Source organism: Aythya fuligula, chromosome 2 (genome assembly GCF_009819795.1).
Source record: "Aythya fuligula isolate bAytFul2 chromosome 2, bAytFul2.pri, whole genome shotgun sequence".
Taxonomy (NCBI): Eukaryota; Metazoa; Chordata; class Aves; order Anseriformes; family Anatidae; genus Aythya; species Aythya fuligula.
The window spans coordinates 59,618,503-59,646,279 of NC_045560.1; the positions used below are offsets into that span (position 1 = coordinate 59,618,503).

Sequence of the window (27,777 nt, forward strand, 5' to 3'; positions counted from 1 at the left end):
GAATGCAAACTGAGTCATGTGTCCCATCCCTGAGCTTATGTGTAAGCTCTGAATGACAGGAAGGGGAAGAAAAGCCTATATTCAGATGAACCACTAGAGAAACATACAGAACAGATACAAGTTCCTACCAAACCCTAGACACCTGTTCTACCCAACAGGATTGTGCCTCAGAATCAAGATGCTGCACTAATCAGTAACAGCACTCTCCAACTTTACCATCAAGCACGTCTCATACTCACTGAAGACTATAAAGGTAAAAAAAAATCAGATCTTCAGTACAACAGATCCATATATGTACTACTAAGCTGTGTATGTTTCCAGTTTATAAACACTACGATGGAAATGCTGTGCTGCATTTCCATTGATGAAAATACTCTTAACACCTACAACTCACTGCTCCAATGTGTTACATTTCCTTTTCTCATGGTCGGCCCAGAGAGAATAAAACAAATCCTTTCTATTCAAGCTACTGCTATTGTTGACTTTACATCCCAAGCTGGTCAGGGTAAAACAGAAGATATATTTTTCTTCCACTTTCTTTAGAAGTATAATACTGTTGAAAGTATCAAATACAGATACTCAAAAGTTAGGAAGACACATGCTTTTAAGTGACAAATCGCGTAACACAGCTCTAAGTATCAGGACAAAGTGGTACAAGCCATTGTTGGTTTGCAGACCAATGTTACCATCTTAAAAAGCATCCTTAAAAGTACGCACCGTATAAGGAGTGCCTGATATTTAGTACTACATATGCTGCATTTCGAATTACCAAAATCCCAATTAAAAAAAAAGAACAAAAAACAAACTTAAGTGAACAAGTAGATGAGTAACAGGTCAGGAGATGACAGGCAACCTTAGACCAAAGTTAACTTTACTAACTAGAGGAACGTGTGTTGGTAGAAAACGGTCTCATTCCCTACTTCCACAAATAAGATTTCAGCAGGGTTTTGTAAGATCTATGTTCCAAAGCTAAGATAATCACAACACACATTAAGCGTAAGCATGTTCATGAGAGGGCAAAACACTTATTCTACTGTAATTTCTACTTCAGTAAGACATGTCACTACCACTTGCATGTTCACAGTGGTTTACCATGAAAATGACTGAACTTCCCATTTGCTTTCACTCCCTGCGTAGGCTACAGCTTGCCCACAACTACTCAGCTATAAATCTCCATTTCACAATGAAGTACTCATTAGAGAAATACAGACTGCAGGAGCCCAAAAAAAATAAACAGCTTCCATCTTTTCAGAGACAAATCATAATAGTAGTCTTATTGTCATGCTAATGCTTTCAAGAGTCTACCAAAAGCTAATTTTATTCTTGTATCTCCAGAGAAGCCCCTTCTCGTGCAATTTTCTGAAAATGTAATTGTTTTAATAAGCTGTTAAACAAGAATGTGAAATTAAATTGAAAGCAGTATCAAAAGCACAAATACATTCTTAAACAAAAAATACATTTGAAATTAATGAGAAACAGTTTGAAATGCACCAAAAAAATTTACAACTCAGAAATGGAGAAAATTAATTAATGAGACTTTAATACTTAAGTCACGGCTCAGTGTGGTCTCATTCACCAAGTAGGTTAGACCTAATTAAAACTCAGTACAAGACCACATGGAAAGCCTACGCTGGCTGTTGCAGAATCAGAGTTCAAAGAGGGTGCTGACCACTGAACCCACACATATCTAGAGAAAATGTTTTGCTAGACGCTTTCTACTTTGAAATGATAAAAAATGTCAACGCTGTATTTCCTTCAAAGTATGCTACTTTCTAAAGAGACTAGGAAAAGAACTTAATTCCTGTCTAACTCTGACAGCCATCTTCTGACTCATCACAACATCACCTTGTGTTTCTGCTGCCTATGCAGTACATTTATTGTTTTCTACCCACACTGGTGCTAAACATGCTGTATGGAACTCAGGGTGGGAGAACAGGGAAGCAACACAGGTTACACACTCCTAACATCCCCTTCAGCCAGCCCATGCATGGAGGTGCCTGCAGGGCACAAAAATACCCCTGAATGATAGGTTTATAAGACTTGTAGCTAGAAGGATACAACCTCCAAAGACAAAACAACCACTTTTTCAAAGAACCGCTTGGTATCAAGAGTACCGTGCAGCAACAGTGCACAATTTCCATCGTTTGCTTGATTCTCCAGGCTAAGAAGGTTGCAGTAACTCAGGCAAGCCCAACTTAGCACTGAAGGAACCAAAATAAAAAATGAATGTTAATAGCAGAATGGTTATATTATTTACTTTCTTGCAGGATGTAGTAGAAAAAATGCTAATTTCAGGAATAATACTTCAAATAACTAAATCAGAACAAATGTTCAAGTAGCTATTGTTCCTAGTTAGTCATCTCTTCAAAAGAATGCAAGCCTTCAATTGGGGAAAAAAAACACTTTTATCCTTCTATCCTTCAACACACATGCCTAATTTTGAAAAAAAATGGAATGAAACAAAATCTAAACAAGACTGACACCTAGAGTGAAACATCTCTTCAATGTTGAGCCTACAATATTCCACATATGAGAAAATGCTGTGAAGAATGTAAAAGGCTAAAAAAAACTCACATATAAGAGCTTCCCATTGTTGCTGGTCTCCTAATCCATGTGTCACAGTCAAACATCTGTTTCTCAAAATTGGAATCAAGATTTTTTTGTTGTTGTTTTGTTTTGTTTTTTACTGCACAAGGCATTCAAAAATATTTTTTATCAGCAAAAGGCATAGGTGAGTTACATGAAGGACTATTTATCAATAATTAAGTCACAATCATAACCTCTTGTCGAGTGTCACAATTTCCAACTTTTTTTTTTTTTAATGAAACTTCAGTTCCAGCATAGCAGCCTACTGCTTTAAGAACAGGGTCAGAAAGAGCTACCCCGTTCTAGTATACATACCTTTATCTTTCTTGAAGTCCAAAGCATCTTCCTTATCTGTCACTATTTCCTTCATGTTGATAATGCTTTGGTGATTAAGCTGTCGAAGAATCTTAATCTCCCGAATAGCTGTAATTGGAAACCCTTCTTTTTCATTATCCAAACGCACTTTCTTTAGTGCCACCATTTCTCCTAAAAGGAAATGTAAATAAAAAAATATAAACATTAGCAGTCAATCTATAGGATTTAAAAACCCTTCACAACTGTTACTATTTCTGAATTGAGATAGTAAAACTAAACAGTTCACATTTTGGTGCCTGTATCAGTTCCACGCTGACCAGAAACAAAATTAACCACTGCTGAGAAATAATCACACAGAGAGGCAAAATTATAAATACTAGTTTTCAACTAACCATTCTAATACTTATTTTCCTCCTGCGTACATCTCTCACCTGTGTCCTGATCTTCCACACCAGGTCTACCAATTAACCCCTACGTAAGAGTGATTCTTAGCAGGAGCTTTAGCAACATAAGCCTATACCTACTATGGATTTATGAGTACTGCATCACCGCAGCTCAGAATGCAGAAGAAAGTTCTTGTCTTTCAGTGAGAAAGATGTTTTACAAAGACCTGAAGAGCTACCACGGAATAGTTGTGCTTGGAAGGGACCTCTGAAGATCATCCAGTCCACCCCTCCTGCTCCAGCAGGGTCAGCTGGAGCAGGCTGCGTGGGGTTTTACTACCAACTTTCTTCTTAGGTACAAGCTGCCTATAAATATATTTACACGCACAGCTTCCCAGTGCAAGCACTGAAAGTTAAAAGAACTCAAACGTTTATATTATTTTAATGCAGTATTGGTTGAGTAACCCTTTAGAACTGCTCTCTCAAGAGCTTGATCAGCAAGGACGAACCTTGGGAATAGGGGTGTTCTACAAGGAGGCCACCAATAGCAGTGCGCAGTCACAACCTCCTCCTTTGCTGTCTTGTACCTAACTTAAGTAGGAATTAGGCTCTGAAACAGTCCCTTATGTTTTAACCAATCCACCAAGTGAGGTAAAAAGCTTTCCTGAATATTTTGGTTTTTGTTGACAAAAGGAGTGTGCCTCGCCTGTTGAAGAACAAATACAAAATACAAGAGCAAAGTTTCAGAAATGAGTTGCTAAGTCAAAAAAAAAGTGCAAACTGATTCCTCGCCTCAGCAGGTTTCTGACAACAAAGTGGTCCCCTAAAATAAGGGAACCCCTGCTATTACACTTACTGAAAAAGTGACTGCCTCTGGAAAACCTCATCAGAAACAAAGGAGGAAAGAGTTAGCCATCAGTTCTAATCACCCATCCAGATGATGTGAACTGGTGAAGATCCCAATGAGGAATGATTGTTGAGAGAGGAAAAGACTTGCCAAGCTATTCAGCTATTCTGTTCTGAGATGGCAGAGTATCAAACATTCCTCATTCGTTAGCAAGTTCAGGGAGAAGATGGCTACCGACACGAAGCGAACAAAGGTCTCTTAGTCCTCTTTAACTATAGTTTCAAGGGAGAGGAGCAGATAATCAAGCAACGTACCTCACCTATGTAAAGTTCAAGGTTGTCTGAGAAGAAAGGAAGACATTTGGGACTAAAAGGCACAGCCTATGCCAGCACCCAAAAACCCTCCAAAGGCAAAGGCAAAAAGATTACCGCTCGCATGCTGGGATGTGCTGTATAGATTAGCATGGGCACAAGAGGCATAGAAGACATGCCGTGACTGGAAGGGTGGGCATGGAGGTGCCTCTGAGGTGCTTCTTCACCTAGCAGGAGGCACATCAACGAGGAACTCTGGCCACAGAGCACAGTACCTTTATCAAACATTTCTCTTGCCAACAGAAGGACCAAGGTACCAGGAGCAGCAGAAGAACTTGGGAGGAGATAATTTGGAGAAGGAAACAAATGTTATGAAAAACACCTACCAGGGTGCTTTCCTCTAAGTGCAATGCCTTGATGCCACAAACTCTGATGATACGTTTTCCCTAAAAGTAAAGATCTTATCACGTAGACTGATTCTTGGTGGGGATACGATGCAGAACTGCAATTGAGGAATTTTGTAACTCCACAGCAGTCAGGAGAATATACACACCAGCACTGATAAAGTAAGAATCTTATAACCCAGGCTCCTGATCACATCTTTACCAATACACCGGCAAAATTGTTTAGTCCTGAGGCAGTAAATTTGATAACTAACAATTTTGTCAGAATTCTCATGCATGAATCTGGAGAGAAATGCTACAATTTAAGATACGAGGCAGACAACTAAAGAGTTCCTACTAGTTATCAGTACACTTTCTACAAACAGAAGTGTCACTGCTATGTTTACAGTAAGAAGAAAGTTCCCTCATTTATTTTATTGCAGGCTGGCCTGGATGAAGCTAAATTCTGCAAAATAGCAGAAGTATGATCTAGCCATGATTGAGGATATCTAAAAAAATGTATGCCAGCTCAACCATTTGGGGTTTTTGGGGAAGCTTACTGACAACGCAGCTATGTTAGCTCTAAAAGGACTTACTCTGCACCACTGTGTATAGCACACATGCAATATGTAATGTTCCAGTATGACTCCAGATAAATTCAGCTGGAAATTAACACAGAAGCAACAGAACAGGATTCATCAGGGCTAATAATTCATGACATCTCTAGAGGAAGCTAAGGTAGACACATGGACAACGCGATGTGAACATTCAGGTTCACACTGTGGTGGTCCCAAAAAACAATTAATGGAGATGGTTCACAGATTATAAGCATGTATAGTCAAGTTCTTCCCTTATGCAAGTTATGGAATATAGATGTTACTGTTGGAACTCAAGAGGCTCAGATGTTATTTACAAATTCCTAGTAGACTTATGAGCTTTTACAGCAATCCATCAGATAGAAAAATTACAGCAAGTTGCCCCATAAACCAGATGCTCACATCTGAAGAACTAGGGCTGTGATAAAGAAGGGAGGAAGGAAGTAGATCCCAATATTGTAGGTTATGTCTCTAAGCATCTTACTAATGCAGCAAGACCTGTTCTTAAACCTCATAAGGTATTGACTCTCAGATCATACCAAGCAGATGAGATGGCGTAGCAAACAGTAAGGGAAGCAGTAATAACACAGGATCTAATGGAATCTTTGTATCTTTTGAATTTCTATAAAAGAATCACTGTGCAATTTTCTAAGCACCATTAAGCTCTGTTCCAGAAAAGACAACAATACAGGTACTGGAGATCACTATAACGTCAGAAGCTGAAAAATTAGAGTAAACAGACTCTAACCTTTATGCATTTTGAACAAAGTAGTTGTGCAAGGAGCAAGTGCTGCAAGCACAGAACACATTCAAATGCTTTGATAAAATTTATCATTAGCTGTTACAGCCTAAGGGGCAGGACAGATGCCATTGTAGAGAAGCGCAAATTCTCCTCTGCTAGCCCTGGAAATATCCAGACCATGGATCTAAACACACTCCATTCTCAAAAGCCATGTGAGAATGGCTTTTTTTTTTTTTTTTTTTTTTTTTTAAAGGTGTGGCATCATTTTGGAGACTGGCTTTGGACGGGTCTCCAAAAGAACAGCTTGGTCCTCTCTCTTCAACATACTTGGTTTGAAAGCCCACTGCAGAGCCTGTTAAAGGGTAGCTGAAAGGCCGTGATGTCACTCCTTACACAGGATTTAAATTCAAGGCTGAATGGAAAAGTGGAAGTTTTGCTGGAACTGTACAGAAAAGCAACAAATTCTACTAGAGGTTAAGAAATGACTGCCACACACAAACAACCTGAAGCTTGCCAAAGAGGCCAATATGGTTATGATGGGATTAGAAATTTAGCTGTGCAAAGAACAGGACAGCAAAAAGAAGCCCCTAACAATGATTTGCAATGGCTCCAAAGGAAGGAAGTAAAAAAGTAAGATCTGTGACAGTTCAGCTTAAAAACAAAAGTCTGCAAACTCAGACAAGCACAGGTGAAGAATGGAAAAGAGTGTAATTACATTGCTCATTCTTCTGGAGACCAGAAGGAAGGAACTGAGGCTGATATATGATCCTATGTGCTTCAGTTACTGAAGTAGAAAATTATACCCTATTCAAGGCATGTACAATTAAGCCAGAAGGGCAAGCAGTCAGAGAGAACTACTAATTGAACACAAAACTAGCAAGGTATAGCACACGTGAGTAAATAAATTTCACTGCATTATCTATTTAGAAGCAGTGACAACATTCCTGCATACCATAATGGCGAGTGCTTATTTGATTATTAGTTTCACATGATATTTGTAAGTTACATTCCTGCAAGAAAAACACCTGATATGCAACACTTCAAGCCTGCATGGCACAGAGATATCTTCTCTTCCTACTGCCAGCTAGTGATGATCAGCGTACAAAGAAGGAAAACAGCTAAATCTCCTGCACAGCTCCTTTCACCCTTGCAGCCTTTTTACAAACTTTATTATTCTGTATCATCCTGTCTAGGGTGCCATTTTGTTTCCCCTGAGTATTTACGCTCTTGTCTTTACTTCCTCAATCGTGTACAGAGCATCAAAGCTCTAGAAATAACACGTGGAAATTAACACTACTCAGTTTATGCTTTCAACCACAACTTTACAGATGAATGATTTTCCAAGGCAGAAAAAGATTGTGTTTTTATTGAGTTTTTAAATTCAGACAAAAGCTAGATTGAAAACAAAACATGTAACGCAACTAAAAACTTTCAAACCATTAGGGGACACAATACCAGATTTTATTTAATTATTAAAAAAAAAAACAAAAAAAAAAAAACACTGACTTTGAAACGCAAGATTACATTTACTTTTTTGAACCTACCTGTGTCTTTATCTCTGGCTTTGTAAACTTGCCCATAAGTGCCTTCACCAATAATACCAATGATATCAAATTTATCCACACAGCGCTTTCCCCAGTCTATTTCTTTTTCTTTTGTTTCACCATGTCGTGGTCCACATATTCTAGAAAACAGTAACAATCTCTAAGAATACAGCTGATATATTTAAGGATTAACTATGGAAAAAAAAAAATCGATAGTAAATATTCCTGTTATATTACTAGACAACCCTTACTACCACTAAATGGCAATAAACCATGCAGTTTGATTCAAAACCTCGGTAGTATTAAGGAAGTCATTACAAAGTAGAAATTGTTTTAATAGAATACATTTTTAAGAAACTATTATCACTTCTGTTTCCATTATAGACTTTAACATAAAAACTGTAATAAACATACTTTGGTCTTCTCTTGCTGTGTAACTGAACTGCTGGTTTCTTTTCTTCAGGACTTTTGGCTAACTCTGCTCCTCCAGGCAACTCAGGTGGAAGTGGCAAATCTGCAAGCAGATGGCGAAGTTTCTTCTCTGCTTCTTTAACTGTCTTCACTGAAAGATTCTCTCGCAGATTACTAAAAAAAAAAAAAAAAAAAAAAAAGGCACAGTTTTGCTACTATGTTGAACACAGTACAATTGTATTAAAATAAAGAAAACCTACCAGATTTCTTAAAGTATGTTCTAGGCTGTTAACACATCAACATTTAAAATCTGTGCTTTTAGAATTTGCTAGAATTCGATTTGTACTTTACAAATGGCTTGCAAACAGCTGGCTGATGCACAGCTGAGTACCAAAATGCTAAAGAAAATGAAATCAGATGTTCAGACTTCACATTCCTGACGAAAGCTGAAGTTGGATGACACAGCAAGCCTTACCAGCAAGAACAACAAGCTCATCTGGGTTCCAGGCCAGACTTCTGCCATGTGATCTTTTCTTTCTTCCTTTTCCCCAAGCCTCTTAGGGCTCAGATTAATAAGAATATTTAGAGCTCAGGTGCTGCCAAGTATCAACAGTGGTAAAATCTGTACTCTGACTTCTCATATAAAAGAGCAGATTATCCTAATCCAATTCACTACAACATTACTCTCCAGAGATGACTAGTTTCACGGTTACAATTACTGCAGGGCATTATGAGGTATCCATACCATGCCTTTTACAGATTCTAATCTCATACATTTGCTGAAATGCTCCAGATTCAACATGTTCTTACTGGTCTGCATGCAAATGAAGTGGGAAAAAAAATCAAGCGGAAAACTGACTAAATGTTTTTCTGGTTTACTGATGTCTTTAAAAAAATAAATAAATACTCTGGGAACAGATCCTAACAGTTAATCTCTGTCTGAGGAGAATCCCCCAAACACACTGCAAGGTAATCCTACATCATGTACTATAAACGAGAATTCTAGAAACACTCTTCCTGTTCTAATGGGGAATTTCTGAGCACTCCATACAACCTGCAGGATTATTATTTTTTTTTTTTTAAAGGTGTGGCTGTTTCATCAGAACTTCTTCCTTTAGTTTAGCTACATTTTGCTGTTATAGTATATCCCATAACTTTGCACCCATGACCATCTCTGTATGCTTTGTAATTACATTAACTGTTTTCGGAGGTAGCATTCTCTCTTTAAATTTCAAACTTTGCCACCGTGTTAATAAAACTTTGTTATGCTCTGAGGGTGTATTTTTCAAGGCAGCTGCATTTGCCAAATCACAGTATTCTACTGTCAGCATCCCTCTCTGGGAACCTGTCCTGGAGGAGAGGTTTTCCTACAACTTCATATCTACCTCGTCTCGTAGGTAAAGTAGAAACTTCCGTAGAAAGATCTTGCTACCCCCCATCATGGGGAATGCACATGCTCTTTCTTACATTAATTACTGAGCTTTATATATTTAAATAAAGCATTCCAGCATTTTGCCTGTCACTAGGCTTTGCCATGAAAACAAAACCCTTGAGTGTCTCGTACCAGTGCCTGAGTTAAAAGAGGCACCTGAAGGAAGCCCATGCTGTCCTCATCACAAACATAATGGTCAGCATGCTATAAAGCCACCTTGAGCAGAGAAAGTAATTGCCAGGGTCAAGAATAATTCTTATTTTTGAAGTTGAAATATTTGCATTTGTCTCACAAATTCTGCCCTCTAAGTTTCAGTATTAGTGGGAGTACAACATGTGAGAGGTTCTGAAACAATTTCAAAAGCCGTACACGAAAACAGGGGCAGCCAAGAGCAGCGTTCTTTTCAGGTCTGTTAAACTACACACTGTTGACCACTGGAACAATTTTCCCTTTCAGCTATCCTCAACAGCGGTTTCACAACACTGCTGTTCCTTTAGGTAGCTTGTTTGCGGTTTTATCAGATTCCTACTGAACTTCACAACTGACACTACATTAAGTTCTGCAGAGTATCAAGCTTGCTTTGTTGGCACAATTTCCCCATAGTAACCAGGTCCAAGGCAAACACCTTGGTCCTCCTTCCTCCCAGAAATTGTAGATCATTTTCCTTGACGACATAAGGTTTGTCATGACTTGTGTTCATAACCATTCTGACCTGAAGTTCATAACCTCCTAAAAGCAAAACAAAGCAGAGCATAAATGACATCCTATTATTTGTCATTAATCTTTCTAATGAAGTTTGTTTGCAAGCATTAAGTTTTGTCTTTTTTTAAAAAAAAAAAAAGGAGAATGAGCCCAGTGCTGATAGAACTGTTTAACTGTAGTTCAACTATTCTACGCAGTTGAACTATAAGAAAAGCATTGCATTTAAAAGATACTAATAATGAGAAGCCCTGTGCCAGCTTCAGGTGGAATCTCATTTCATGGTACCACAGTTAATGCTGCAAAGCCAGTTAAAATAGTAAATCTTCCTCTCAAACAACACGGACAGAAAGCCTGTTTACCTACAGAGGATGGTTTTGTTCTAAATGTAAATGCAAGCGTCCAGTCACCACACAGATGTAACTCTGAACAACCGGAATGACATTTGCTGGAGTACTGAAGGGCAAGAAACAATTTCTCTTCTAAGAAAAATCTAATACCTTCTGAAGTTATATTTACTCACCAAGCCCTCTGCATCCTAATGTTTACCAGTGCATTAAATTGCTGGCAAAGACAGAGAAGCATTTACACCACTAGTTATAACAACTTTTACTAAATACTACGATTTACGAAGAGCAAGAGAAAACAGACTACTTTCACAGATACAGAATATGAAATAAAGTATTTCGGTATGTCTTGAATTTCTTTCACAGTCTTGTTTACACATATATCGAACTTAAATCACTTCAATGCACAGAAACTGCTTTGCTTGCTGTGGGAAGTTGCTCTCTCCTATACACGTCAGAGACCAGTAATACAATAAGTAATACCAAAAGCAACTTTTTTCAATTTCATCACCAAAACCAAGGAAAAATGGTCGATTACAGCCCAATAGCATTGTTTTCCAACACAAACCACAGCAAGTACTCTCTGTAAGGACAACGAAGAGACTCAGTGTAGCTTTAAACTCAGGCGACATTTGGAATACAGACCCGAGTTTCTTCACTACAGTCCAATTTTTATGCTTCAAAGTCAACACAGATTACAAACCACGAACCTCACTTCACTTATACATAAAGAATACTGATCTCTGAAATAAATTACATGAAAATAACACACATCTATGATATTAGGAAAATAATTGCCATACAAATGGAAGAGAATCTTTACCACAAACACCTTTTTTTTTTTTTTCTTAAAGACTTTCAGATATCGGTACTGAATTCATCTTTTCCCCAGAATGATGCCCACATTTGTGCTGAACTTGAAATCCTGAATTTTGCACACATGTTATTCCCAAAGCTATTATGTACCAGCAATTTTAAATCATGTCTAGTGTATTTTTCATTGAAAGACTCCTCCTAGGCTAAACCTTTCTTTTCAAAAAACAGTTGATTAAATAATTTTAAACATCTCATTCCTCCAGTTCACCAGTAACTGCCACCTTAACTGAAGAGCAAGAACAAATTACTTCAGCACCCTCACCCAGCAAACAGAATTACATGTACCTTTCGCAAAGGAAAAATAAATAAATAAAGCCAACAGACAACCCCCCAAAGCAAAGCTATGACACAACTCACCTATCAGTGTCTTTATCTTCAGGCAGCGTGGGAGGCAAAGGCAAGGGTGGCAGTGTGGAAGTTGGTAGTGCAACAGTGCGATCCTTCTCCTTGGTTACTACACTCGGTGTACTCGGTTTGGTCTTCTCTTTTACAGTGACCGGCTGCTGTTTTACAACGGTTGTTTTATTCTCTTTTACTGCCACCGTTTTCTGTTTAGTATTTTTGTCTGCAATTAAATTATTTTCTCCTTTAGTTTCCAGAAGTGGGGCCTTTGCTTTTGCCTTGTCATTCTTCAAATTTGCACTGCTTGTAGGAGAAGGTGTATGCTCAACTTTTATTTTCTTCAGGTCCTTTACATTGTTCACTTGAGGTGCGCTTGCAGCAGTGTCAGTGTTTCCCTTGGTAGGTGTTGAAGTGTTGGAAGCTTTAGCACTGGCTTTAGCTGCCTCAGCAGCTCTTGCTTTTTTGTTTTTGTTCAGCTCAGCAGCCAGGCTACTCTTCAGAGTCAATGTACTAGGAGAGATACTTGAATGGCGACTTCTGGATCTGGACAACCTGTGTCTGCTACGAGACCTTGAATGCCTTGATGAGTATGGACTTCTGCTTCGAGATTTTGCTGATCTCCTGTTTCAGAAAAGTAAAATTTAATCACTTGAAAATTAGTCCAACTTTTATCTCGATGTATCTGCAGTTCTGATAAAGTACTCTTTTTAAACCAACCACTAGCACCGTGTTTACAGAATAAACAAAACTACAAAATAGGAAAGACAGAACCTAAAAAAAAAAAAAAAGGTTTAAAAATAACATAAATCCAGATTCTGTATCAAAACAGGTTGCTAGAAAACATTAAAGATCTCTTAGATACAGTTTCTCCCAATAAAGAACTGCAAAATACTACACTATAGGGCTAATAACGTAGTATAAGACAAATAAGTTTCCTTTTCCTCAGTACTTAGCAGAAACATTGTTTTCCTTTAAAGATCTGATGTTATACTACTTGTGCTGCCAACTTCAGTATATGCAAGATTTTAGAAAAATACAGCTGCCTACACAACCAAAATTCAAGAAAATGAAATTAATGTTACAACATAACAAGAAGCAGCTAAACACAACACTGAAGGAAGCAATTGTAGAATCTCCTTAAGTTTCACTTTTGCAACTGTAATTAAAATGTTACCTAAGAAATAATCTTAATACTAAAGGCTGCAATGTAACCTGCTAAAAGACAGCAATAAACCTTAGTTTTTGTGTTTTGTTTTTTCAAAATTTAAATGAAGACTTCCCTGCTCTCCCTGAGAAGAAAGCACCTAGTATTTTTTTGTTCTATCTACTGAGAAGCAAACATAATCCATGAGTAGCTCTATGCTACACCTGCAACAGAATAAAAAGCCTAACAGAACAGGGAGAAGATTTTATCTAAGCTGTCTACAAAATCATAGCAGGAAAACAACCTCAAATGGCAGCAGGGGAGGAATGGAAGTATCCTAACAACTGTAAAAACAAACTGTGCAAAAAATACCAGTTGATAGAAAATATTTTTCATTCAGATCTTCAAAGGGACATATTAATTTTACCACTAGTTAATAGTCCACAGAAAAGCAAAAAGGAAGAAACTAATTGAGATGAGGGGCATGCGAACAAGTAGCCAAGACTGGTGCTTCAATACAAAGATACGACATGTTTTTTAAATTCATTATACCATACTAAAAATAGCAAAGGCATTCATTATATTTACAAGTATTATCTTGATTCAGGTCTGCTGGAAATCTGTTTTTCTTGGGTATCTCACTTGCAGGGAAGAATAAAATTAAATCAGGATAAATGAAATTGTTTCCATTAGCTAGACAAAAAAAAAAAAAAGTATCAAACAGTAGTAAAACTAAGACTTTCTGGAGCTCTAGGAACTTCAGAGATCAAAAGACAGCATCACGGTGTTTAACTTTCCAAAAGTTTAAACCAAACAAGAATAAATCTAACTACAATCATTATGGTCACATCTAATCACCACTATGTCAAATCCATATTTTGGTAACAAATGAATGCAGTTTTAATTATTAACATATGAAATCACATTTCATTGCTTCAACTGAACAAATATTTAAGATCGTATAAAACATTTCTACTTTATGAGCAGTATCTGCTACTTTCCAAGCTTTTCCAGCATTAAAAAAATGCCTCTTCAAACTTTTTCCCTGAACAACAGAAAAAAATCATTAAGACAATTGAGATTACGTAGGAGTGATTAAAAAAAAGTCTAGGTGCACACTGTGTACTCTATCAAAAACTTCAAAATTTTATAGATGAAACTGATATTGATCCAAACAGCTACAGAGACCTTTAAAAAATCCAAAGCTCATATGAGGGCAATTCTTGAAAACTAACACAGCTCAATCCTACATCAGGGACAGGTTTACAGAATTTTCTGGCACTACACAACAACAAAGTAATTGAAATAAATTACAGATAAAGTAAATATTAAACAAAAAAATGAATTATGCATTTTTGGGGGGAGAATTTTTAACTGAGGTTTGGGGATCAACTAAAGAAAGAAAATAAAAAAACACTTGGTATAGGTTTTAGTGAAAGAATGGACAAAGTAGTGTTTGGCTTCTGGATAACTGGATGCTTTGATCCCTTCTATTCCACCTTCTGACACTAAATATTCAGTCATTTACTTAGGCCTTGTCATTTAAATGACAATCACAGCCCAATAAAAAACAGCTCAGAAAGCCCATCTCCATTAAAAGCCAGTAAAAAAAATCACAATATTGGTCAGAAAAATTCTCCTGAAAACTAATTTCTGCTCCATTATGAAAGAAGCCACTGAAGTTCTTTTTCTCGTTGTTACTTGGGAAGTTTATGTACCATATTTTAGGCTCAAAAAGTTTTCAGAGGCTTGGCAAAAGTGAAACAATTTTTTTTTTATTTTTATTTTTTTTTTTAAGTTAAAATGTTCCATACTATGAAGTTGTGATGAGGCAGCAGGAAACAAAAGGAGGGCTGAAGATATGCAAATAATAAACACACTTCAAGTGCTAGGTCAGAGCTCTCTTCATCCTGCTATCTCATCTTCTGAGAGGAATTATTACCCCTAGCTGATGTATGGTGCTTGCCAATCTATACTGGCTGTAGAATCAGGATAATTCAATTTCTCCAGCATCAAGTGCAAGCTAATAGGCCCTATGAATCCTGAGCTGCCTTGTATAAATGATGCATCATTTCAAAGAATGTCACTGCCCCATCTTGGAAAACACTTGCACATCTTGTTCCCGGATTAGCTCCTTTGAACTGAAACTTGCTCCCTGTACCTACAGAACACACTCCTCCGCCTTCAGAGACCTCGCTGCAACTCGCCTCATCTGTGTTCGAGTTTTAATGCAAAGCATGCCCTGGGGGGGGGGTTAAATAAGTCTGTTCCTTTCACAAGTATGATTTGTGGTTTTTGTTGTTTTCTTACATTTATTTATTTTTAGAAAAGTGCCTAAAATAAAGCAAGTAATCTATGTCAGCAATCAAAAAATACAGGCGTAATTCCATATTCACTTGAAAAGAGAAGCAGCAGATTAAAACATTGCAGTTCTTGAGACACCTTGTCTCATCATAAGGCTGTTTCTATTCCACTTCAGTCCCAAATAAAACACATTCATTTAAATCACAACTAAGGATGAAATGGGAAAATCTGTTCAAAACACAGTAACTACAAATGCTCACCTGGTCAGCTCCCAACGTTTTGGTGAGGAAGAGACGGTTTTGAAAAGCTAAGGAACAAGTATCTTAAATCTTTATACCAGCTTCAAAAAGAAACGCGCAATCAAGTCAAGCACTGACAGTGGCTCCACATACATATTTTACCAATATCAGCCAAGATAGCCTGGGACACGAACATAGATTTATTTACACAAGCTCTGCACAAAAACACCCAACTATTCCCCTCCCCAGGTTTCCTGCCGCAACAGACAACAGCGTAACGTTCTCATATCAGCACTGCATCCAGAAGGAAAGACCAAAGTCTCCTGCACTCAATTATATAAGTTTCAGTTCCACTGCATACTACAGCCCTTAACATCAGATCAGAACGAGGTTTTGAAATACGCTGAGCACAGCCTCTGCAATGGTTTGATTTTTTCCAAAAATTTTTTGATGATTTATGTCAGCAGTTTGTTTTTTTTTTTTTTTTTTAAACGTTGCATTACGTAATGCATGTCTGGGCTAATAATAAACCAGCTCCTCCATCGGCATCCCAAGGACCTTTGCAACAATGTCTTGCTGTACCTTGTCTTCTAGGCTCAATGCAGGAGTGGCAGGAAACACAAACACTTGCAACTGAACAGACAAATGCTGAAACTTAAGTAAAAGTCAGCTTTTTCGAAGCTCTGGTTATTCCAGTCACATTGATAAAACTTCATGACTTCCTACATTTAATGATCTTTTCAGATATTTGACTATCACTGCCATAAGCATTCATTCAAAGGTCTCAAGAGAATCTCCCAGGCTAGACAAAACTTGTGTACAAGTTTCCATCTATAAAAATGGCACAAAAGCAAAACAGCAGACATTTACAAGCTTTCCCTCAGAAGTGCACACAGGGCTCAGAGTGGAGAAATACTGCCCTGTATGTAAAGCCAGCTAACTCGCGCTCTTCAGAGCTAGCGCTCATTAGAAATAAAAGATGAAGTGACAGCAGCACAGCAATGGGCTGACATAATAGCCAGTGCCTGCCATTTTAACGAGACACTAACATTTTACTGGGACCCTGAGAAAACACCAGCAGAGACATCTGAAATACTCTCTAAATCTTCCACCAGACTTCTAGGAAATGCGCATGCATGCATACGCACACACATAAAATGCCTTACCTGACATTTATTTGCTACCAATTATTTAGTCCTTAGTTAGGACAGTTTGTTTTCAACACAGTAACCAAGAACACCAGGACAGAGGCTCCAAACATGCAGAACTGTGTTGCGAACGGCAAACAAATCCAGCAAAACAATGCAGGCATCTTCACCCATCTTCTCTGGAGAGATCAGACACGTCCTAATTGCCAGGACTGCAGCCAAACCTCCCAAGCCAAGAGCACCAGCATCTGCTGGCAATGTATGCGGGAGGAAACAAGTAGGGAGCCACTTTTCCAGGTAATATTTCTTCCAGTTTGCACTCAGCAGTCCCACCTTGTTTACAAGTGCCTCTGCCACCACGTTTGGCTATCAACAGCCTTCCACGAGTGCCTTGGATTCACCTTGCACAGGCCTCCATACCCGCAAAGAGGGTAACTGCCAAACTTCACCATTCTCATAAAGCCACTTCTGACCCATATTCCCATTCCAGCATGTTTTACATACAGAGGAAAATAAATAAATAAGAAAACCTGGAAGTATCAGCAGGACTAGTCAGCAGCAGAACGAAGAAGTTCCTTACACAGAGCTGCTTTTTTCCTTCCCTGGAGACAGCAACAAAGGAGACTAGGAGAACAACTACATTAGCTGCAAAGGGAAATTGACGTAATTACACAATATTATGTCTAGCTAAAAACATGAAACCAGAAAAAAAAAATCAAGATGTTATCTAGAAAGCGTGTAGGAGAAGAAGCAGGTTTAAAGAAACAAAGGAGGGCAGCACTAGTAAGGGATTCATCCCCAACCCAAAACTCAGCCTCACTTTTCCTCCATTTTTTACAGCAATAAAAAGTAGGCAGAGATTTGTTTTCCTCTAGGAAATAAAGAAAAAAATTGTTGTTGCTTAATACAATGCACTTATTCACTGTATAAGAACATATTTCAGATATCAAAGTATTATCAGTTACAAGTTTCCAACCTGTCACAATGCTCCTCCTTCCTGCAATAAAACATACTATTGCATTTCATTAGTTAACTTATCAGTTATCAAACAGATTCCTTGGTGAACTTTAACAAGAAATGTCTGTTAATGTAACATCACATTTTCAGGCAGACCATGAAGCTATTCCAACCAGCAACTGAAATCTTAAAGGCCTACATTTTACTATCTTGATATCTGAAAGAGAAAGGAAAATGAATGGAAAAAAATAGTGGACATTTACGAAAACATTTTTCATAAGTGTTATGAAAATTAACAAATAATTAACACCTCAGGTTTCCAAGAACATGAGTCTCACTTAGCTTAAACATTTCTTGTCGCGCTACTTTCCTACGTGCTCCTCTCTTCCCCATTCCACCCCCACACATCTATTAAAAACAAACCGACCCCTAAATTTGATTAGCAAATCAGAACAGATGTGTTATCTTCTGTTTGTAAACTTGAGACCCTCTTCTTAACTGCTTCAGGAGCATGCCAATAGTCAGCTACATGCATTACCTACACACAAACAATATTACACTTGAAAGGTATCAGGGTCTGCAGAGCCGAACAATAAAACTGATTTTTGTCCTATGTTTGCTTACTTTTAGACAAAACCTAACACAAAGGGATTCATCAGAATAAGAGGGGAATAACAAGCAAGCAAACAGAACCAAAGGAGGTTAAAACATGCTGTAGCCCAGGTCTATCACCAACAGACAGCGAACGTAGCGCTACCGAGCACGCACTGCCAGCTTCCAGTTCATGGTAAGGTCAGAGTGCGTTTTAAAGGGGAGACCTAAATTTAATCAATTGGCTTCACCACAGATCTTCCAAGACGTTTATAATCACGCAGTAACATAAACCACCTTGACAAAAACATTGCAGCTCACAGTACAGCTTTGCCATGTTGCAGTAGCAGGCCAATGCGCGATTCACTTCTTTAAGCCAAAACATCATTAGCACTCTCCCTTCGTATCTTTTTAATTCATTTTGTTTATTTTCTTGAGCTCTTGGTGCAGGGTTATATTCCAAGTAGCTCCTCAATCAACCAACCACCTATTCTGCTTCGCACATGAAGACCACGTAACTTGCTTTACAGAGTCAAACTGTAAATCTCTGCTCTCCAACACATGCAGCATGGGAATACCGAAAATGAATACGATTTTGGTTTTTAAATCTGCTTTATAGCCCAGTGTCCTAAGACAAGAGCTCTGCACACAAAGAAATCAACTTGTAAAAAATCAACTCAAATTCTAGTACACATTGTAATTTTTGCTTTTTTTTTTTTTTTTTTTTCAAATGATGTTGCTTCCCACGATACGGGAAAAAAAAAAGAAGCAAGAAGGAAGATGAAAGGCACATCATCACAGTTAGCACAAGGTAAAGTCCACTGCCAAGTAAGAAGAGGTCTTAATTTCAAAATATGTACTAAAGCAAGGGCCTCAAATGCACTGCAAGTAATCGCTATTCCAACAGGGAAAATATGTAGTTCCACATTAAAATTTTGCAAAATACAGTTTTACTAAACAAGATTAAAGGGTTTTATACAGAAAATCTCTTTTCACCGCACAAGAGGAAAAAAACATCCAAAAACCTCTCGTACTGCTTTAAATCTCAAAGTATCAAAATCACTGGCTGCAAAGCTATTTTTGTACAGCGTACGAAACCATGGTTTCTCCACAAAGTGGAGATTTACCAGTTTAATGTCTATTTTACCACTTTCCCTACACTCGTCTCGGTTTATCGCAAAAATTATGCATATTTCAGAGCCTCGCTGCTACAGACTAGTGACAGCTGTAGAAAGAGATGGCTCTGTAGTACCAGTAGGAGAAGCAAACTTGTATTTTTCCTCCAAGCAACATCCATGCGCACCATAGTACTACGCTAGTGGTGCCCCACCTACTTACTTTTATCCCAGGCAGATGGGTAGGTGTATCCACATTTGGAAAAACGCAATTACTCATCTATACAACTAGCTGAATTAAATGTGTGATCACATAGCATATGACCTGACTGAAGTTACAAAAAAAAAAAAAAAAAATAAATAGCTCTCCCCCTACAATCTCATCCTAAGCCAGTTTCAAAAAAAGAGACTGTTTGTTTTGTTGATCTTGGTGTTTTCTTATTTAAAAAAAAAAAATCCCTAAGTTTAATAAAAATCAAGTCCACTTCTCAGTAGGGAAATAACCTCCTCATGGTTTTCATATAATGGAAGAATTCCCATTCTGGAGATGTGCACACACTGCTTCAGAACAACTCTGCTACAGTCCACAAGAAAACATAATACAAATCCACCAGCAGCAAGTAAAAAAAGTTTTGTCCGGCAAGTGGAAAGAGCTCAAGCAATCAGTTTGCCCAAAACATAGATGTTTATTGCGATTGTAATGGCAAAGGCAATTAGTCTCCCATTCAAAGATAATTTTCCAAGCACAAAACACTTATTTAGTGTCTTTGCTTCTGTTCAGAAGCAATCTCCAGGCAACACCGCTGAAAGATAACAGCCCATCACTACTGCAATCAGAACTGGTAACTCGCATTAATTTCATTGTTACTGCTGCTCCAGAAAACCAGGAATTGAAACGAGTGGCACTGACTTCACTTGTTTCTCTTCTACTGTTTACTGGAACTTTCTCCCTAAGCAGCTCAGAGATGAAAAAATCAGGGCTCCAGACACTCGAGTTCTTCAGGCTTGCTACAACCACTTCATTCTCATTTTCTGCATCCCAAAATAACTCGATAATTAATATAACATTATTGGAGATTCATATATGAAAGAGATTGAAAAGAGCAAGGCTGCAATGCTTAGTAACATACAAAGTTCTTACTGTCTTGACACCATTACAGCTGGACACAAGCCCAGAATTACATCCTTAAATCATCCAGATCAAGCAGACAGGTGCTGTATGAAGCTCTTGCCTTCATGAAATCATATTCTACCAGGTCTAAGGCTGCTATACCATTATCTAAGCAACAGAGCAACAATTTTCAGCATTTTAGGTGCAGTACCAGAAAGTTAAGCAATAAAAACAACAATGACAGTTTTGAAGGGCTAAACCGATCAGTTCATTATCTTCCATCTTTATTTCCCGAGCACCACCACAACGCACGTAATGCGCAGGAGCTGCATGACAGCAAAGAAACAGTAACTTGCGTTTCTCCACAAGAGGCAAACATTATGAACAACAAAGCTTATCCTCGTGCTTTTGTTTTCCTTCTTTTTCTGTGGAAATGACATTTTAAAAATGAATGCCACGTTAGGACAGGCTGACCTCACCTTCTACACGAAACAACTTCTTTCTCTCAGCCATTCTGATCCCTCTCCAATAAACCTGACAATCTGAATTAGTTAACAAAACGATTTCTCTGTACCCAGATAAAGGCGGGATGCAAATTCCAGTTTAACTGTAGGAAGGAAGGAGTGAAGTCACAAAGCTAACTTCTGAAAGCAGACCTGTAACTCGAGGAAGATTTACACGCTTATGACAAAGACAATACAAAAATGAGGAAACAAACTCACACTTCAAACCACGGGTCCCCTACCCGCAGGAAAAAAGTAAACAAAGAACACCTACAAAACTCTGCCCTGTAACAGCACCCTACAAGACCTTCTGTACCTGCTGCTACAGCAGCATCAGCCAGCACATCAGATGGGACCCCAAATTAATGGGACCGTCAGTCTGGCTAACATGGCTACTCGGAAGCACAAACCTTGTGCATGCAGCTCTGACATTATTTGGCTTTCCTACTCCAAGACAAAAACATCTACAGAAAATATTCTGTGGAGTGGTTAAATCCAAATATTCCAGTAACATTCCTGCTATTCTATTATTCAAATCATCCTGCAAAAGTATCCTTAACAACTTGGAACAGGCTCCGTGGAGCAACAACAGAGTGCTCTTTTTCGGAGCACTCAGTGCTCTCTGCTTGAAACACTCTATTGTTAACAACATTTTTCCATACAACCCTACCTTAAAACGACCACTTTTTCTTTCTTTCCTCCAAAGGCACCTTTGTTTTGCACCTCTGAACAAAACAGGGCACGGTTTTGTTACTTCATTCTATGAACAGCACAGGATGCACACCCCAGACAGCAGACATTACCAACAGCCAGCAAAACACAGGAACAACTTGGGCATCATCACAGGATACCCCAAATGGTAACTGATGCATTAGAAACACCAGAGAACAGTTCTCAGACAACCTACCGGGTAACGCATTGCAAACAAATTTCTTGCCAACATATCACCCAATACATTTGAAATCTAAGCCCAGATGTGAATTTAAGCAAACTCATAAACAACGGGGCAGCAGTAAGGTTTCAATGTGGGAAATTAGAATTTTCAATGCTAAAAACATACTAACCAAATACTTTACATTCCCAGTGGTTTTGCTGTAAGCGAAAATATTTTCAAGTGCTTTAATTCTGATTATAGAGATACAGTCCCTGTTTCTGCTCTATGTGAAACTCAGAAAATCACAGAAACACCAAACTTCACATTCTTTGTCCCCACTAAGAATAAGAAAATAATTTTCAAGCACACACCAAATAACAAGTACTGTGAAACAAGCTCAGGTGAATTTTCATAAGCTGCGTAAAACACAGAGGCAATTTAGCAAAACTTGACACTGGCTCATTTTCCTATTGAAATCAAGTCTGAATCTTTCTACAGGCCTCTAAATCGAACAAGAAACACTAGTAACGTGAATTCCCCATCAGCTCGGTTCCTCTTTAGACTAGTGGGAAGCAAATTGACAAAAATATGTTTAAAATGCACCCTCTTCTTTAGTGGTATAGGAGGTAGAATAAGGATGTACCTGAGAATACCCATACGTCATAAGATTTGAAACCAAAATCGGACCTCTGGAAAATTTGTCCTCCAAGAAGTGTTTTCATTGGGTCATTCTCACTTGAAAGTGCCCTCTTGGGCTCCAGCCCTGGCAGGCTCATCTGCCAGCTATGCGGGGTCTCTGACAGGGAGGAACCAGCGGCAGGAGTGTCACCAGCACCCTCGCCTCCCTCTCCCCATGCCAGGGCAGGGCAGGACAGGCCGATATTTGTATGAGGCCCAGTTCCCTTTCCACACAGCTCTCTGGCAGCAAGAGGGAGGCCTTTTACTGCCAGCTGCAAGCCTCTCCAGCCTGCCCTCGGGCCCAGCCCTGGCCTCTGCTCCCCTCCTCTACCCGCAGAGCCTCCCTCACCTTGCACTCACCGGATAACAGGGCTGTAGGGGCTCCGTGACCTCCGCCAGCTGCTGTAGGGACTGGGCGACACATCCCCGCCGCGCTCGTAGGAGCTGTGCCGGCTGTAGCTGGGGGAGCGGCGGCGGCTGTAGGGGCTGAGGGGTGAGCGGCCGCCCACGGGGCTGAGGGACTTGCGGCTCCGCTGGCTCTGCGACGAGCGGTGCAGCGGGGGGCTGTCATCCCTCCCAGGGCTAGGGGACGAGCGCTGCCGCCGGTAGGCTTTGGGCTCGGGCTTGTCATCCCGGTAGGCTTTCGGTGGGTCCTTGTAAGCCGACGGCGGCTCCTTGGCCGCTTTAGTCCGGCTGCGATGGGCTTTGCTCTCCCGCTCCTTCCTGCTGCTGCTGGGCGAGGCAAGGGACCCCTTCCTGCGGTCGCTGCTGCTCTTGAGTCCCTCCCGGTCCTGGCCGCCGGTGTGGTTGTGGCGGCTGCGGGACTTGGAGGAGGACGACGACGAGGTGGCCTCGCCACCCCCGCGGCCGGAGGCAGCCGCCCCCTCCTGCGGCTTGTCGTCGCCCCGCCGCCGGTGCTCCCGGTGCCGCTCCTTGGAGCGGCCGCTGCTGCTGCGGTGCTCCCGGCGGGACCGGCTGCTCCTCTCCGCCTCGCCCCGCTGCCTGCCGCCGGGGGAGGAGGCCGGGCTCCCCGCCCCGCTGCCTCCTCCTCCTCCTCCGCCGCCGCCGCCGGCTCCGGCCGCGCCGCCGCCCACCAGCCCCTCGGACTGGGAGCTCACGTCGTCGTACTCCTCCAGCAGGGTGCCGAGCCCCGCGCCGCCCCGCCGCTTCTCCGCCTCCTGCGCCCCGCCGCCGCCGCCGCCCCCGCCGCGGCCCCGCCGCCGCTTGTGCCGGGAGCCCGAGCGCCGCTTGCCCCGCGGCCGCTTCCGCTCCCCGCCGTCCCCGCAGCACGACGAGGCGCCGGTGGCCGCCAGGAAGAGCAGCGACTGCGGCGGCAGCGGCGGCTGCAGGAGCGGCGGCTGCAGGAGGGGCGGCTGCAGCAGCGGGAACAGCAGCGGGTGCGGGGCGGGCGGCGGCGGCGGCGGCGGGGGGGGCGGCTGCGGCTGGGCCGCGAAGCGCTTCCGCCGCCGGTGGTGCAGCCGCTTCTTGTCGCCGCCCGCCTCCGCCCCGCCGCCGCCGCCGGCCCAGCCCCGGCTCCCCCCGCTGCCGCCGCCGCCGCCCGCCGCCGCCTCCGAGGTGCTCGGCATGGGGCCCGCTCACGGCCCGCGGCGGGGACGCGGCCTCGGCGCTGCCACTCGGCCGCCGCCGGGCTCAGGGCGCCATGGCGACGCGGCGCCGCGTTCCCGCCGCAGCGGCAGGCGGGCGCCGGGCAGCGGGCCCCCTCCTCGGCCTCCTGCTCCTGCTCCTCGGCCGCCTCCCGCCGCCGCCAGCCGCCGGCCGGCTGCCCGCCCGCTTACCGTGCCCGCGGCCGGCCGGGCCCGCAGCTCCGCGCCGCGCACCGCCCCGCCACACGCACCGGGGACACGGCCCGGCGGCGCGCCGCGCATGCGCGGGGCCGGCGCCGGGGGGGGAGCCGCGCGCCGCCAATCGCGCGCCGCGGCCGCCGCTCTCGCCCGCATGCCCGGAGCCCGGCGCGCCGCCCCGCTCTCGCGAGATTTCGCCCCGTCCCCTTCGCGGCTCCCCTCCTCCCCTCCCTCCCCTCCTTCCTCGTCCTCGCTGCCCCGCTCCGAGCGGCTCTCGCGAGGCGCGGCCCCGCCCACCGCCGCGCTCTCGCGAGAGGATCGCCCCTGTTAATGGCGCGGCGCGGGGCGGGGGGGCAGATGGCGCTTCCGGCGGCGCAGGGGTTGGATGGGGCCCGGCTCGCTCCCAGCGCTAAGGGCGCTCGGCATCCCTGTGCCTGCGCTGTGCGGGGCATAGGCACGATAAAACAGCAGCACCTTCGTCTTGCCTCGTCGCACGAAGCGTGCTGATGTGTTTCTCGGCGGCTCTCAGTTGGAAATGGCATGTCTGAGCCGCAGCATGATTTGAATCACCTTGCCAGGGTCAGGGAAATGCGCACTGCTTTCCCCCAGCTGGGAGTCTGCTCTTGGATAAAGTCAGTTTTATTAGCAATGAAGGTTCCTTCCAGCTATGAGCATATAGAAAGATGTGCTCTACGACTAATAAGAAGTAGCTCTGACCTCTCCACCAGCTAGCTAAATCACTGGGCCCAGCTAGTAATTTTTACACGAGTGTAATTTAACAAAGTTTTAATTCCAGCTGGTAGCAAGTCTATTTTCTACTCATGTACAACACAAGGAAATATCAAAATGGTGCCTGACCTTTGAGCAGGCCCTGGCCACATGTTTGCCTAGCCTCGCATGACGCCACCATGCACTAACAGGAGAGCTATGTCCTTTGCAGGCTCCAGATTAAATCCAGGGCCGAAGCAGAGCTGCAGCAAGCAGAAATCCAGCTCCTGGTTCCTGCCGAGCCCAGCAAAGCCATGAGGTGTCCTTGTGGTTGATGACATGAGGAGGACCAGGCCTGTCTATGCCCATCCACTCCCAGTGCCATGAGAGGCAGCGGACACATTGGTGGGGCATGGATGGGCTGCGCTCCCTGTGCTCCCTACACCTGGGTGAGGTGCTGCAGAACCGGTAGCTGGATGGGCTCCATCACAACTGCCCCTAGAAGTTGCAGCCCTAGCCCTGTACTGGGTTGGAACCTTCCACAGGGCCAGGCAGAGTGGGTAGTTGGCCCTGGCAGCGGCTCAGGGCTGGATGCACTCCATGCAGAAATGGTGTCTGCAGAAGTCCAGGCGAGCTGTGTCGGCCAGTGGGCCTAAGTAGATGGGGCACGTCTCAACCCTCTGGGTCTCCACTGGCAGCTCCTGGGGTGGCTGGCTCATGGTGCCTGTGGCTGCCCTAGTGTGGAGATGCTTGTCCTCTGCAGGAGGCTGTCCAGGTGCCAGGCAACTATCAGCAGCCTCCAGTCCACATCCCTTGGTTGCCACTTGCAGGATATCTTGTGTTCCACCAGCAGGACATTGATGTCTCGTGCTACCAGCAGGACCTCGATGTCTTGCATGCCATCAGAAGGGCCTTGATGTCTTGCATGCCATCAGCAACACCTCAACCTCTCACATTCTGCCAGCAGGACCTTGATGTCTCACATGCCTCCAGCAGGACTCAATGCTCAAGGGCACTTAGAGCCAGCTACATTTTGTGAAGCCATAGGGTGACAGTGACTCTGTGGTGACGTCACACGGCTCCTGGGGCGCCCCTGATGGCAGCACTGACGGAGGGAACCTGACTGTCATGAGAAAATGCTGACAGAAAATGGCTGCTCCACGCTGGCAGGAGCAATGGCTGTCAGGCTGGGGACTAGGCCCAGAGCTCGGCCTTTGGCCTGGGAGCCATGGATGTCCTTGATGTGCAACTGGACACCTGAGCACTGGAGACATCCTGAAGAGACCACTAATGAGGACACTCATCTTACTGCTATACTCATACTATCTACTGCATTAAAAAAAAAAAAAAAAAAAAAAAAAAAAAAAAAAGTTTTCTGACAATACCTATTATAGCTTAGTACCTACCTACAACACATCATAGAATCACAGAATCACAGAATATCCAAGTTGGAAGGGACCTACAAGGATCATTGAGTCAAACTGCTGGCTCCCCATAGCACCACCCATAAATCAAACCTGTTGAGAGTCCAAACACTTCTTGAACTCCGTCAGGCTCGGTGCCATGACCACTTCCCTGGGGAGCCTGTCCCAGTGCCTGAACACCCACTCGGTGAACAACCTTTTCCAAATATCTAGCCCAAACCTCCCTTGTCCCAGCTCCATGCCATTCCCTCGGGTCCTGTCGCTGTCCCCAGAGAGCAGAGCTCAGCGCCTGCCCCCCCGCTCCCCTCGTGAAGGAGCTGCAGGCTGCTGTGAGGCCTCCTCTCAGCCTGCTCTGCTTGGGGCTGAGCAAACCAAGGGACCTCAGCTGCTCCTCATACATCTTGCCCTCCAGGCCCTTCACCATCATCGTAGCCCTCCTTTGGGCACTCTATAACAGTTTTATGCGTTTCTTACATTGTGGCACCCAAAACTGCACACAGCAGTGAAGGTAAGGCCGCACCAGCACAGGCCCGAGCAGGACAGTCCCTTCCCTTGGCGGGCTAGCGGTGCCATTCTCAATGTACCCCAGGACATGTTTGGCCCTTCTGGCTGCCATGGCACCCTGTTGGCTCATATTCAACTTGCAATCAACCAGAACCCCCAGATCCCTTTCCATGGGGCTGCTCTCCAACGTTTAGTTGCCCAACCTGTGCATATAGCCAATGTTGCGGAATCTGGCATTTGGCCTTGTTAAACTTCATATTGTTGGGGATTGCCCAGCCATAATTTGTCAAGATCTCTCTGCAAGGCCTCTCTACCCATGAGAAAGTCAACAGCTCCTCCCAGTTTTGCATCATCTGCATGTATTTCGTATCATTAATTAATTCCATGGAATATTATCATGATAATCGTTTAAACCGTTTTTCAGGAGTACTGAACTAACAAGCAATTTCTGTGTGGTGAAATCTTATTTCTAGATGCAGTAATATACTCTTCCAGTCTGACAGTTGAACCAGGGACAGAATAAAATTGATTTATCCATCCAATATTGTCTGAAACACTCAGGATATTCCACAGTAATAAAGCTTTGGGTTGAGATCAAGCACACACTTAAAAACAACAGGGAAACATAAGGTATTGTTTTTAGAAACCCAAAATGGTTTCTACCTGTCAAACAGTTCGCTCATAAAGAACAGTAATCCCATGCAGAGAAAAGCAATTCTTCCCTGTTTCACATAGCCCGTCAGTTTCCTCACCCATTGTACTGGGTTTACGTGGCAAGGTTTTGGTCACAGAGGTAGCTTCTGTGAGAAGAATCCAGAAGCTGCCCCATGTTAGATAAAGGCCAGTTTTGGCAGGCTCCAA

General features: G+C 42.6%; 1 protein-coding gene across 1 annotated transcript in view; it reads right to left on the bottom strand.

The window, feature by feature from the left end:
* The window catches only part of CDK13 (cyclin dependent kinase 13), a 56,083-nt gene that overhangs the window by 24,396 nt on the left and 3,910 nt on the right, over positions 1–27,777 (bottom strand). The window contains exons 2-6 of the mRNA XM_032181065.1: positions 22,839–23,836; positions 11,830–12,435; positions 8,122–8,292; positions 7,708–7,847; positions 2,902–3,072 (exon numbers count right to left, since the gene is read on the bottom strand). Coding sequence (XP_032036956.1) covers positions 2,902–3,072; positions 7,708–7,847; positions 8,122–8,292; positions 11,830–12,435; positions 22,839–23,836 — 2,086 coding nt within the window. The remainder of the gene's footprint in view (positions 1–2,901; positions 3,073–7,707; positions 7,848–8,121; positions 8,293–11,829; positions 12,436–22,838; positions 23,837–27,777) is intronic.